This window comes from Diadema antillarum, unplaced genomic scaffold (assembly GCF_040938485.1).
Source record: "Diadema antillarum isolate AM-2024a unplaced genomic scaffold, OU_Dant_1.0 scf00000217, whole genome shotgun sequence".
Lineage (NCBI taxonomy): Eukaryota > Metazoa > Echinodermata > Echinoidea > Diadematoida > Diadematidae > Diadema > Diadema antillarum.
Window position 1 is genome coordinate 784,145 of NW_027271106.1, and position 14,079 is coordinate 798,223.

The 14,079-nt window shown below is 39.7% G+C and overlaps 1 protein-coding gene across 1 annotated transcript; it reads right to left on the reverse strand.

Moving 5' to 3' along the window:
• Window positions 1-4,662: 4,662 nt before the first annotated feature.
• Window positions 4,663-13,186, reverse strand: LOC139724500 (RNA transcription, translation and transport factor protein-like). The gene is made up of 7 exons (XM_071635635.1): window positions 13,028-13,186; window positions 10,750-10,874; window positions 10,176-10,275; window positions 9,147-9,227; window positions 8,600-8,751; window positions 6,508-6,556; window positions 4,663-6,163 (listed from the first exon to the last, which is right to left on the reverse strand). Exons 1-7 carry the CDS (start codon window positions 13,083-13,085, stop codon window positions 6,009-6,011), a joined length of 720 nt encoding a protein of 239 aa, XP_071491736.1. The 5' UTR covers window positions 13,086-13,186; the 3' UTR covers window positions 4,663-6,008.
• Between the last annotated feature and the right edge of the window lie 893 nt (window positions 13,187-14,079).

Below are 14,079 nucleotides of genomic sequence, written 5' to 3' on the forward strand. Positions count from 1 at the left end.
ATTTGCACATGTGGGACTACCCATCATATTTCAATCAATACTGATAACTTGATATTGTGTGTGAGGGAATTACTCACCTTTATGGGTAAGAAGATGTTTTTCGCCAAGGAAATCCAATATCAAGAATGTGTTTCTTATTAATTGTAGATGTTTGAATTTGTAAATTTATATAGCTTGCGATTGTATCAAGATCGTCTGTGGATTGGTATGTGGTTATCGTATGGGTGTGTGTTGTGTGGAAAGCTTATGGTCTGCACAATGCTGTGTGTGTATGTGATACATTCTGTATGTACATTATGACTGTGTGTAATTGTGTGTGAAGACGGGGAATTCCCTAAGTAGAAGGCCAATCACAGCATCAGATTGCCTCACACCTGCTAAACGTCATGATGATGTCATGTATTCTTGCGGTCGGCTACACGTCACTTCCGGTCGACTGGAGTGAAAACAAACAGCTTGCAAGCGCTAAGCCTGCATAATGCGCATACTGCATGCTGTGCATGTGCGACGCGTATAATTTATGTGCAACTCTACGCAGCTCAGACATGGGGACTGTTTTTCATTATTCATTTTGTCATTTGTGCCATCATTCATGAGATACATGCATCATGTCTTGCCAGCAATATTCTAAAAATCTGGATCCTGTCGATCGATCGGTCCCGGTATTTTGCCAAGTTTAAGGCGGCCGGACTGGACCTGTGCCCGTATGAAATCGCGGCAGGACTCTGGATCAACGACCCGACAAAATGGCCAGATGTGCAGTAGAACCTCTTTGAGTAGGCCCTACCCCGATATCTACGCCTACTTAGTACCTCATAGAAACTTCAGGTAGGTCTAACGTACATAGTACTGTAGTACTTAGGGTAGGGCCTAATTTAGAGTAGGCCTAGGGCCTAATCCTGCCGCCCGCACAGCTACAGTACCAGCTTGCGCTAGCGCTCTGCTCGCGGGGCGCCCCGGCAGAAAACACGTACAGCGTTCACTCCAGGCTCACGCGAGTGGTTTGTTTTCACTCCAACGCTATCCATGACCCCGTGACACGCAAAATACCCGGATGTCCGACCATGAGAATACATATGGCCGTCCCACCACATTTTCTGCATGTATCAGTGTGCGTGCACACACACACTTCACACGTACAACATGCAGTGCTAACTGGAGTGCACTGAAGAAAATGATTATGTGTGTACAAGACAGTGTTTGGCGCATCAAGCTTTACAATCTCGGAAGATGATAGCACAGGCGAAGTAAAGCTTTACCGAAGGCATTTTGCTTTACCTCGCTATAGCAGGTTTGATTTACTATGTTTTTCTTTGTTTGGAAGTCACAAAATTTATCTCGTTATAGCAGTTATTTCGTTATAGCCGATCTCGCTATAAGAGTAGCATTTTACATAGACTTGTGTGGAAGGAAATTTGGGACCGAGAAAATTTCCTCGTTATAACCGATATCTCGTTATAGCAGTGTTCGTTATACCGAGTTTCCCCTGTATAAGGTATACTGTAGTCTGACTGAGCATTTTCTGCAGGCAATGAGAGCATACAATTATAAGTATATTCAAAACGAACGTTTATTGCTTCTCTGTGTACAAACGAGAATGTGTTTTATTTACTCAAGCAACAAATCTTTATCTCCCTCCAAAATACACACATACACACACATACACACACACACACGAACACACACATATTCCCACATACACAAGCACCCAGGCCATGAAAGGAGAAATAACAATACTGCTTCCTCTGGTATGTTGAATATCTGGAGTTACAAGTTGACATCTTCATGGACAACATTGAAGAAACTGAGTTTTGGAAGTACATACACCATCAGTACAGTGTACCCATAATTATCTGAAACAAATCATACCAGGATTGAGGGATGTACAATATGAATGCATCCATGCTAATGTTGCAGGGCTGCCAACTCTCATGCAATTCAACCAGTTTTGACTGTTTCAACTCTGATAAACAAATTCTCATGCTGAAACCCCAAACTCCAAAATCCCCGGTATTTCAAACATTGGATCTGCCCAAGCTTAAAGTTTCCAGCTTTTCCTGCGGGCACACCTGCTCTATGTATGTATTGAAGTCACTACTATTTATGCACCAGATTGTACTATTTAAATGTAAAAATATTGTCAAAGCTCCTTACCATGCAAGGGGGACACCCCCTTCCACATCTCCCCCCGCCCTTTGGTCACTTCATTCCCTCACAGTGTCTCACTCCAAACTCTCACCCAAGGTTGGCAGCCCTGAGGTAATTGTGCACCCTGTGTTACCACCGAGCGTTGAGAGATGTAAATTATCATCAGTTGAGAAAGATAAGGGCATTAACGCCATAAGCTTAGTGGCACCTTAACACTTATCTTTCTCAACACACATCATGAATGCTGTTGTATACAGTACACTCCCATTTCAGCAAACACGGTTACAAGTTAACTACACTCTTGTTACAACGAAGAAAAAAATTCAGGTCCCAAAATTACTATTTGGATGTTCTTTGTTGTTTGACTATGATGAAATTATAATATCACAAAAGAAAAAGAGAACTAGGACTCCAAGGACTCCGTTATAATGGGAGTTACCTAGTTCATAATTGCACAAATATGTGTTTCATGTCTTGCAAAAGAAAAGGAAAAAAAAAAAAAGATACCTTCTAATACACTACTTAATGCCCTTTAATCTCAAATCAAAACAGGATATGTGTACATATTGAATACATGTCTAGATTTGACCAATTACCAAATTATCACATAGTGTAGCAAAACGAAAATACACAAGAGGGTGGGAAGAAGGTCAATGCACTTCTGAACTTGCTAATATACACAGATTTGCTTGAATACTGAATATCATGGGCATATTCATTTCTCCTTTGTTTTCAATGCAAGGTATTTCACCTTCACACAAGTATAAATTCGCAGTGACAGTGAGTGAAAAACAATGCTCTTTCAGCAAAACTGGTAGTATATTCAAGGAGGTACTAGGCAACCGCTCGCCTGGTACCTCCTTGGTATGTTACACACAGTTTGGTATCTGACAGCCTGCTGGTAGCTTGAACATTCTCTGGCAGAGACTTACTATGTGTGCAAATTGTGCATTATGTATACGATTGAGGTACGGTACACCTCGCCTTACTCCAATCCATTTGAGACTGAATTTAGGGCAATGGTTCATGACAGTATTTGACTGAACCCATTTAAGTTGAATAAGGAATACTTGAAATTACATAATGCTGAGACTTCTATGAGTATTGACACACAAGCAGGTCAACGTAGAAAAAGGTTGACTCAGCACTATCATTTTGTACACAGAAGTAAATTACAGCTGTACTTATGTTTTGACCACACTGCCATAAGCTGATGGGGGAAATGTAAACAAATATACACTGTTCATTCGTTTAAATTTGATCTTTTATGAGTGAGTGTATTCATTAACCATCACCACAAACTCTAGCTTTTCTATGAATACACCGTGTATTTGTAATAACAGAGTTTGGAGGTATCCCTCACCTTGAAGTGTGTCAATCTACAACTGATGACTTTTTTACAACAACTTCATATAAAAGCCTTTATAATGCAGACTGGGGAGTTCTCTATTGCAATTATGTTTGGGAAAATGACATTTCAAACCACAGAAAAGTGACCTTTGACTTTGACTTTTGAGCAATCACAGACTATCGTGTTCATGAAAATAATTGTTTATTTCTACCCTGTCCATTAACTAGATATATCATCACCACTGTCTAGCTGAAGTACTGACTGCAAAAGACACATTTGTCAAAGTACAGTGATCTTTGACCTTGCTCGCTGACCATTTAAAATCATTTCTATACTCTATACTCTAAGTATTTCTACCTTTCCTACCAAATTATATCACCAGAACTACTGGACATTCCTGGAAAAATGGAATTACTTGCCAAAGTTCAGTGACCTTTGACCTCTGAGTTTGAAGGATTTTGCCTCAAATCTCTTATCAGTGCATCTACACCTCATGTGGAGCATGCCTGGCCAAGGTACAAAGATATCCACTGCATGGTTTATCTTAATCACTAAGCAAAACCTGGATGAGACAGACAGACAGACAACCGAAAAACAATGTCTCCAGCACCCTATATTTGGGACAGAGACACCAAAAGCAACACTCGCAACGTTTACTGCTTGTACTGCACTTCAAAAAATAAATTCTGTAATACAGGAGTGCCAGAAGCATATATGTAAGTGGGATCTATAAGTTACAGAAATTCAAACATTAATTTCAATTTCATGAGGCCAACTACACAAAGTTTTGAAAGAGAAACTTTGCCCAAAATCATAGTTTATGACACACACACCTACACAGAAAACCTCTAAAATGATGTACTACTGTTTGTACATAATGGGAAAGTATTTGCATCAAACAGAAATTGATAGAGATAACAAATTCATTGAACTTTAGATTTAGAGTACCATGAGAAACAACTGTTCTCTCAAACGCAATCATCTTTTATTACTACAAACTACAGCCAATTTTTGAGTTGCCAATTTGGTGACAGGGAGGCCAATAACCTGACAACAACGGAGAGAAAAAAAAAAGTGGTTCAGCACAGTAAAAAATCATCTATGCGAGCACTGCAACAGCAGATTTTGCATCTATGCAGAGTCAACTTTGGCATGGCCTTCCATGAGTTCACATCATGTGAGGTTAGTCACACTTTAAAAAAAATACTTTGTATAGCAAGGAAATTACTGTATAAGCTGTCATTTTCGCGAATTGACACCGATAGTACAGGAAATGCACGATTACCTTAGTGCAATGTGACATTCTCAAGTGTTATTAAATTCACGATCCGACTGTGATTCACGAAATTCGTGAAAATTAAACCCTCACGAAAATAACAGCTTATACAGTATAAAAAATGTCAACCTGATTATAGCATTGTCACTTGTGTATGAATACTGTGTATGACTTTAGATATCACATCCCAGAACATGCTAGTTCCTTCCATCCACTTTCAAAATACAAACATGGCTTAACTGTACATATTTTTTTTTCTTTAACCTAATATGTCACTGGGGTGCCAGCTACATTTGTTCGTCACAATATTGCGTTGTCTGCTTTCCCAAGCAAAACTGATGATATCAAGTGTGTAGCAAATAAAACATATCTTTCAGTTATTCACATTCAAGCCTTCACGGTGAAGAGAACCTGCTACATCTGAAGAGAAATTGGGAGATTTTGACATTGCAACTACAAATTCATCACCAGTCATCTAAAGCAAACCTTCACGCTTGATCATGCTTTCTGACATACGGCCATGAAAGCAGACTGACAGTCTTGACAGAGAGAGAGAGTAAAAAAAAAACACACACACAGAAGTATGCATGCAGAAGGCATAAAAATACTGATCGTGTAAAAGCAGAAGTGAGCTGAATGACATATAGCATATGTGATAAGTAGGTGGGGAAACATCACGCCTGAAAGTTGTTGTCATCTGGATAAATGAAATCAACTTGCCACATCATATGGCTTGAGCCTTCACAGATATGGCTATGCAGATCACGGTAAACTTTCCCCCAAAGATCACAGTATATCTATGTTGCACTGGCATGTGGAAAACTTGGAGGCGCATTCCTGACATTTACGTTGCAATGTAGCAATACTGCGTGTAAGTCTCCCTGTTCAGAATGTAAGCAAGTCAATCCATGGGTTCCACAGCATGACGCATTTTCCCATCTAAACGTTTTGTACTTTGGTGCTGCCCCGCTGTCCTATTGAGCAGAGCCTTTCATCTCCTCAGTGAATGCAAATATGGTCAGTTAGGAAATCCTTCTGAGCAGAAACCTCATTCTCTACAGGAGGCAGTACAGCAAGATGGAATAATCCTGCGAATTATGGACACCTCCGCAAAACAAAAATGAAAATAAAGCAAGTTCCTGACAAGCATGCATTTAATTTCTCCTTCCAATCCATTCTTTTTTTGTTTTTGCTCTCTTGAAACGTGAATGCCGCAGCGAGGATGAGTTGGCGTTACCGTCCTACCTTGCCCAGTCTCTGGTCTGTCTTGGGGTCAGCAGTGATCGACTGGACTGCCACTATAGCCTCGTTGATTTTGGTCTGGAGGTCGCGGAGCTCATTGATGTGTAATAGACGCAATATTCTGCCAGCATCATTCAGTATTCGATCTAAAGGGTGGAAGAAATTCATCATTGTGAAGTTGGTGAGTCTTTTTTAAACACTCTATAGAAATAAACCCTAAAGATAATAGACAGATAAAGAACTATTTTGCATAAAAAACAAATTTCATAAGATATATCAAACAGTATCACTAAATTACTGTTTCAGTAATGTTTTAAATAGTGTGAGGTTACTACTAAATTACAACACTATGAACCCCATCAAACTGCATCTGGCATTCACCAAATTATAGTCACACCCAACAGACAGCATGCTGTGAATGTAAAGTAGTGGTCATTATTACTGGGGGTGGGGATTACTGCGATCGCAATTCGGGAAGCTACTGTCTTACCTTTGGAATCAAAGCCTAGTTCATAGTCACTCAAGTCGATAGCAACGCCCTGGTAGAATGAAGATGAAAGGGGGAAAATTTAAGAACTCATTCAATCAAACATGCATTGAACAGCTGAACTAATATAACTAGCAACACAGGGAATAAGTAAGACATTGTTGTAGGATCAAATGCAGACATAAATAAATAGTAATGACTATCTGAGCCACATCTGTAATTCATACTCCTGTGCCAAAATGCAAGCTACATGTTGGCCTAGTGGCATCAAAAGTAGGACATGCAACAGCTAAAGCCTGAAAGTTATATTTCATTCAAGCTTGCAGAAAATCTGGACCACGCATTTGTCGTGACTAGTCTTCCAAAGTGGAGAAGCATTGTCATTTCATAGAATCCCTTTGAATTTCATGCATCAGGGTTGAGAAAAATGAAGTGCTTGTTGCAACAGGGAGCATAGCATTACATCTGAACAACAAAACCAAATTAACAGGACACTATAAGATTTCTTGGGAAAACTACAACAGCATTAAGGACACATTATCACTGCATTGGTTAAAGGAGAATCACCGAGAAGAAAACATGGTTAATATCGTACAGAGGTTGAACACTATTGACTTTAATGCCTCTTTCTTGTTTGTAGAAAGAACAAGGAAAAGTAGAAATTACGCGGTGCGTAATATATGTCCCCGCCGGAAGTAGCATTTAGTAGCAAAATGTACAATATAGGTAAAAAGATGAAGGTCAAAGGTCAAAGAAGTCAAAGGTCAAAATTCTATGTAGAAGTTTTGAAGCCCTCACCTAGTGCCATCACATAAAGCAAACGGAATCGAAATCGGGTTAGAAATGGCGAAGGAGTAGCATTTTGTAGCCAATGTACAATATAGGTAAAAAAATCAAGGTCAAAGGTCAAAGAAGTCAAAGGTCAAAATTCTGTGTAGAAGTTTTGAAGCCCTCACCTAGTGCCATCACATAAAGCAAACGGAATCGAGATCGGGTTAGAAATGGCGAAGGAGTAGCATTTGGCAGCAAAATGTACAATACAGGTCAAAAATCAAGGTCAAAGGTCAAAGAAGTCAAAGGTCAAAATTCTGTGTAGCAGTTTTGAAGCCCTCACCTAGTGCCATCACATAAAGCAAACGGAATTGAAATCGGGTTACAAATGGCGAAGGAGTAGCATTTTGTAGCAAAATGTACAATATAGGTCAAAAATCAAGGTCAAAGGTCAAAGAAGTCAAAGGTCAAAATTCTGTGTAGAAGTTTTGAAGCCCTCACCTAGTGCCATCACATAAAGCAAACGGAATCAAAATCGGGTTAGAAATGGCGAAGGAGTAGCATTTTGTAGGCAATGTACAATATAGGTCAAAAATCAAGGTCAAAGGTCAAAGAAGTCAAAGGTCAAAATTCTGTGTACAAGTTTTGAAGCCCTCACCTAGTGCCATCATATAAAGCAAACGGAATCAAAATCGGGTTAGAAATGGCGAAGGAGTAGCATTTTGAAGCAAAATGTACAGTATAGGTCAAAGGTCAAGGTCAAAGGTCACAACTGAAATTCTGTATAGAAGTTTCAAAGCTCTCATGTAGTGCTATCATATAAAGCAAACAGAATCAAAATCGGGTTAGAAATGGCGAAGGAGTAGCATTTTGAACATTTTGATCACACACGGACGCACACACGGACGGACACACGGACGGACACACACACGTACGGAGCCCGTTTCATAGTCCCCTGCTCGAACTCGTTCGGCGGGGACAAAAAAAAAAGATGCTGAAAACTGTTTTTCCAAATGTGGTGATCCAATGGAGTGAAATGGAGTCAAAAATTGCCTTTTTCTTTCTTGCTTGAGTAGGAAGTTCCAGTGTCTATTTCTGTGTCTATGGCATACATTGTCCGTCACTGGGGCACACAATGCTTCCCAACAGTTTGCTACAACAACTGCCTACATGTGATCACTCAAGAAGACGGCAGGTGACTTTAATCACAAAAACAACAAATTCAGAGACTTCTGCAATTTAGAAATTAGACACTGTGCAAGGAGATGAATTCTGCTCGAATACAGGATGGGGTAGCTGAGATAGAGAAGCATTATCTTCCTACCTCCTCCAGAGCTCCTGCCTGGGCCTCCTCAGACAGCCGCTCCTTGATGAGGAGGCTGATGGCCTCCAGCGTAACGACTGGGTCAACATGCCGTGGAATATTCAGCAGGGCACACAGGGATACCAGACCTGCCTTGACGTCTGGACTGGAGACTAACGGATATTCAGAGGGATGACAATCACAGTCATTATTGACTGATAATGGCACTGCAGATACTTGATGTGCATGCACACATGGCCAGTGCCATACATTTGGAGATGATTTCTTCTTTCAACAAGAGTGGATATAAAATCATCACGAAGACTCAGTGCTTACATATTTTTTATATGAAAATTAATACTTTGCAGGAAGATGTCAATTTCACATTATTTCACACTTCTTCTCGGCAGCCAACATTAGTCATGTGACATGACACGAAAAAAACCAACAAATTTTTAGTATACAATGTAAGAATTTGAAGTTTGGTAGAATCTTGTGGTGCTATGTTTTGAAGTCTGACTATTTGCCCCACAGATCTGTAGTCGTATCTCTGTATCAGAAGCCTTACCCTCAATGCCAGCAAAGGGATCATCTGCTACCACCCCCGGTGAACTTTGACCTCCAACCGGCAAACTCTTATACAATTGAACTGAAGGAAAGAAGAGAAAGACATGACTGTGTGTGAATTTGGACTTTATAATATGCCAGGTGTTTAATGCATAAACGCAAGACTACAAAATATTTATCATTATAAACCTCACATCTGATGAATCCTCAATTTTGATTGGTCAAAGGTGCAGTCACTAGTTTTTGCTATGCCGCCCCTCAGTCAGTTAGCAATTTTCACGACGCGTATAATTATTCCTTGTGGACGTATCAATTAGCACATAGTAAAATCAAATACGTCATTTTTCTGACCGGTAGCACAACAAATTCATTTCAATGTCTAATTTAGCATAAATATCTTGAATTAAGTTGGATGATGTATAAGAAAACAAATACCAACTGCTCGTCACGGTTAAAACTATTTGCCCCGATGTGATTTCTTGACAGAAATATTGACAAATCATCTGTGGGCAAATGTTTTAAACCATGCCCCTCAAAGTAGTTGATTTTTTTTTAATACTAGATTTCTTATTTGAAAGAAGATTAGAAATATCTATCTGACAGGCACTGATGACAATGGCATCACCATAGATGCCATTTCTCATCATATAAGATATTCCAGAAATGTGTACTCATATTTAAATTCTATCCTCTTATGCCCCAAATTCTGTGTCCATTACTGACGACAGCCACCACAAATGTGCCAATACTGTAAAACCAGAAATTTTCACATGCATTTATTTATCTTTTTTTTTTGAGAGAGAGAGACAAGATTTGTGAAAACAAAATGCCCCTGAAAGTTCTTGTTTACACAATATGCCTTGAATGCCAGTGGCAATTTGTCAAAATTTCATACTGCGCGAAAAAGGCTGTTGGTTCCAATTCAGAAAAATTTCTTGCTTCACAGAGGTATGCTTCAAGAGGTTTCTGCAAAGCATGGGAAGAAGAACTAAAATGACAGAGAGAAACACCTTGTCATTCTTGTAATCACCTTTTTCTCCATACTCCAATCTTACAGCATGACCCAGTAGCCAGTCACACACTGCTAATCTGTCGCTGCCATCCAGTGGACACTGCAGATCTTGAATGTACTGAAAGACGACAGCATGAATATCATGCAATGAGTTACTGCACCAGAGTCATCCCATCGAAGGGTTTGGGGAAACAGGAAGGCCTCAATCGTCAGTCCAGCAAAATGAAGATTGTTAGTTACAGTGACAGTTACAAACACTAATGCTGCACATACTGTACATCAAAATTGATTGGTCAAGACAGATTTCATGTCAAATTTAATATCTTAGCCCCTGTTCTGAGATCAATACAAGAGCATAAGTGCTTGAAAAGACATTGAACAGAAATCAGAATTTGATAGAATAAGATCACACATTTCATGCAAGCATTATTATCTACCACCTTTTCTTTTCATTAGTTATTCTCTGTCCATTACAAGTAAAACTTTCAACTTGCACATTACAGTTGTAAGACTTCAGGTTTACATTTCTCACATTGATATCTATATCATTGCTTATACACAACTTCATGCAATATATCTAAATTAGCATTACCTTGGCAAATGCCTTGGGCCACTGCATGCTGCTTTTACTGCGGAGTTCAGCTCGGTCCTCAATCTTGTACAACCTGATTTTCTGATCTTCCAACCACTCAATGAGATTTCGCCACACATTTTCATCTTACAGGGATAAGACAGGAGAGAAACATGAGAACACAAAGAGAATGAATGATTAAGAGAAGCACTCAATTCAACTAAATGCTTCATGCTAGATCTGTCTGAAATGTCTGAAAGAGTAGGATTTACATAAATGTATGTACCTGATTTCAACAACGTGCTGATATCCACCTAGACTGCATGCATATGAAAAATTCAAATACACGCTGGCAATGGTCACTGGAACATGTATCAAAATATCATATTTTGCAAGGAAAAGATTTTGTGAAATGTCAGACAATTGGAAAGGCAATATCACAAGTGGCTGAATTTGGGATTGAGAACCACATTGAAAGAATGACAAAGAATTACTATGCCTTTTAGAGAGAAATGTAAGCATTTTCCCATTTTGACTGACATACAAGCACAATGCATTTGTGCTACATTGGGCAATATTTTTGTGCATTGTTAATTTTGCAAGTATTGGTCAATTGGTGATAATGAAACCACCATCGAAAACATGAAAGTCCCTTTATTTCTTTATAAATGCAGTCATCTGTCACCATTTGAAATTTTTATGTAAACAACTTTGAAAATTGTGAGACATCTTCAGTGAGATGAATCACTGAATTGTAGATAGAATAAGTGAATACTGGTAGTCATGAATCAGGGCAAAGAGTAAGATAACACCTGCATTTGGTCACTAAGTAAAGCTGTGCATCAAAATGTCAAGTCACATATTGCGTTGCTGAGCATGGTACTGCACATGAGACAGGGAGATGTTAGAGAAGGAGAAGTGCCGCGGAGAAGTCAGGCACTCTTAATAGCAGGTGTTTATATATCTTTGACAAAAGACAACATTTCTGTTTAAGTGTGCACCATTCCTCAATTACAACAAACCAAGCAAGAAGTAGTTCATCGTCCCTTTCAATGTTTTTAGAAGCAATTATTTAGTGTGCAGAGAACAGGACACATGATAAAAAATCATTAAAATATTGTAGTTCTTTAACTGTAAAATGCTATTAAACACGGATTAGCCAATCACATAATCCGAAAGATTGCACATTCATATAAAGATCTAAAAAGGATAAGGTTACCAGTATTTGGTCACCTACTGGAATTCAGTCACTTACTAATCACAAGCCAGCAAATTGTACTGTCACAACACATGCAACATTTCACATAATAGCACTGTCATTCACAACAAAGCGCACACGAATGAAGTCCAGTGTTAAGAATCAGGGTCACTGAAAAAGCGCTAAAAATCGAGAAATGCGCCATTCTCTTGCCAGATTTTTGCTTATCACAAGCTCAGAGTCTGGATCTGGATCTGGATCTGTTACTCTGAAAAGCTCAGGTTGAGCATCACTCAGAACGTGACTGTGACTGGAGTGTCGTCTAGTCTAAAAATGCAAATGCTTTTGTAGAGCTGTTTTGAAAGCATTTGTGCTTGTTATTGATGTAAGTTCTTCACCACAGGGATATTGTTCCACTCTCTTGCCATTGGGGGAAATATGAGAATAGATGGGGTTAAGAGTTCAATCGTGGAATCACCAGTTCAGTTGTTTAGGTTTACAGCTCCTACTGAGTCCTAGTCCTAGAGTGGAGTGTGATGGTATCTGCAAATGGACCTGCAAAATAATGCATTTAACACTAAAAGTCAGTGAAGAAGCTTCTAATACACATCCATCTACTCACCCACCCACCCACCCCCCCCCCCCCCCACTTGCTCCCTTGTACAACTCAACATGCCTCATTGTCACTCTCGCCTATTTGATTAATTGTTGCGATGTTGGCCACCAACAATAATGTTGCATTGCATTGTTGGCTTCCCACTCTCATGATCTAAGCGGGCACGACACTACTCACTAGAATTCTAGACAAGATCCTACACAGGAGAGAGGCCAATAACGGATATGTGGAATACCAGTAGCATAAAGTAAGAGAAGCAGTGAACTTTACGAAAGACTGGGGTTAGCTGGTGGCCTTGCCAGGATATTTGAACTCTGACAACGATGGCTGCATTTGTTTGCGTTTTTATGCCATTTCCAACATCATTATGCACTTGTCGGACTGCAGCCATTATTGATAGCCCAGCGGCAACCCGCGCACGCATCCAACATCCAGCACATCTCATATCATCAGCAATCCAGCATTGCAGTTTGTCTGCTGCTTACCTGTAACATTAATGTTTGGTGACGGGTAGTTAAGAGCTTGCAGCTTTCGTCGAAACATGATTCCCGGTGAGAAATGATGTGCCTAATGCACGTTTTATCTGACGCGAGGACGGCGGTCTGGTAATGCAAGCCCAACAACATGTGAAAACGTGTCGCAGTCGAGGTCATGTCACAGCGATAGTGTTAGATCACTGAGATCGCAATATCGCGGTCACTGATGATCTCTAGCTCTTGCAGTTCTGCATTGCTGCAATGTACAACAGGCTTCCAAATGTGGTTTTACATGGAGATCAACAGTGCTCCGAGGTGCAAGGTGACGACTAAACACAAGACCGAGAATAATTCCTTTCTCAGACTATGGTACATGAAAAGCGTCACAAGTGTGAAAAAAACAAAACAAATGAACTTCGAAAACCTACAGCAACTCAAAATTTGGTTAAATATGCCCATTTAGAATGCCTATAACAGATTTCATTAAAAAATCGACACTATTATATTGTACCAGTAACGTTACAGTGTACTTGGTCATTGAATTGGGTATATCGTAGAGATAACACATCCCTTTGGCAGGGGCGGATCCAGGGAGGACCGCAACCGGCGCACGCCCCCCCCCCCCTTTATTTTTTTTTAAACAAAAGAAATAAAAAGAAAAAATGGGGGAGGGGTGCGTGCGCCCCCCCCCCCCCTTTTAATTTTGTAAACACGCCCCCTCTTTACGGAATTCCTGGATCCGCCCCTGTTTGGGGAACTTATAGGTGTATTAGTTGTATGTCTGTCGATTGTTAAGCATGTGCATGAAAATTTTTACATTAAATGATCAGTATTAAGCCGACAGTTGAAATGTAGGAAATGCAGACCTGTCAAAATGCATTATGCGAACACGTCATGTAGGCCTAAGTACAATATCGTATTGACATTGGTTGAAACTCAACCAAAAGGAATAGACCTACTTAACTTTTATGCACAGGGAATTTATTAGAGCATAAAACTGCTTCTTTGCTAACCTGGATTATACATTCGGATGATTATGTGCGTCACACAAAGAGTGGAAA

Bases quoted from the DNA above. Each gene is read 5' to 3' on its own strand.
- LOC139724500 (XM_071635635.1), bottom strand. From the start codon at position 13,085: ATGTTTCGACGAAAGCTGCAAGCTCTTAACTACCCGTCACCAAACATT. The intron at 9,228-10,175 runs GTGATTACAAGA...TCTTTCCTTCAG, and splicing joins ATTGGAGTATGGAGAAAAAG to TTCAATTGTATAAGAGTTTG. The intron at 6,557-8,599 runs GTAGGAAGATAA...TCATTCTACCAG, and splicing joins AGGCAGGAGCTCTGGAGGAG to GGCGTTGCTATCGACTTGAG.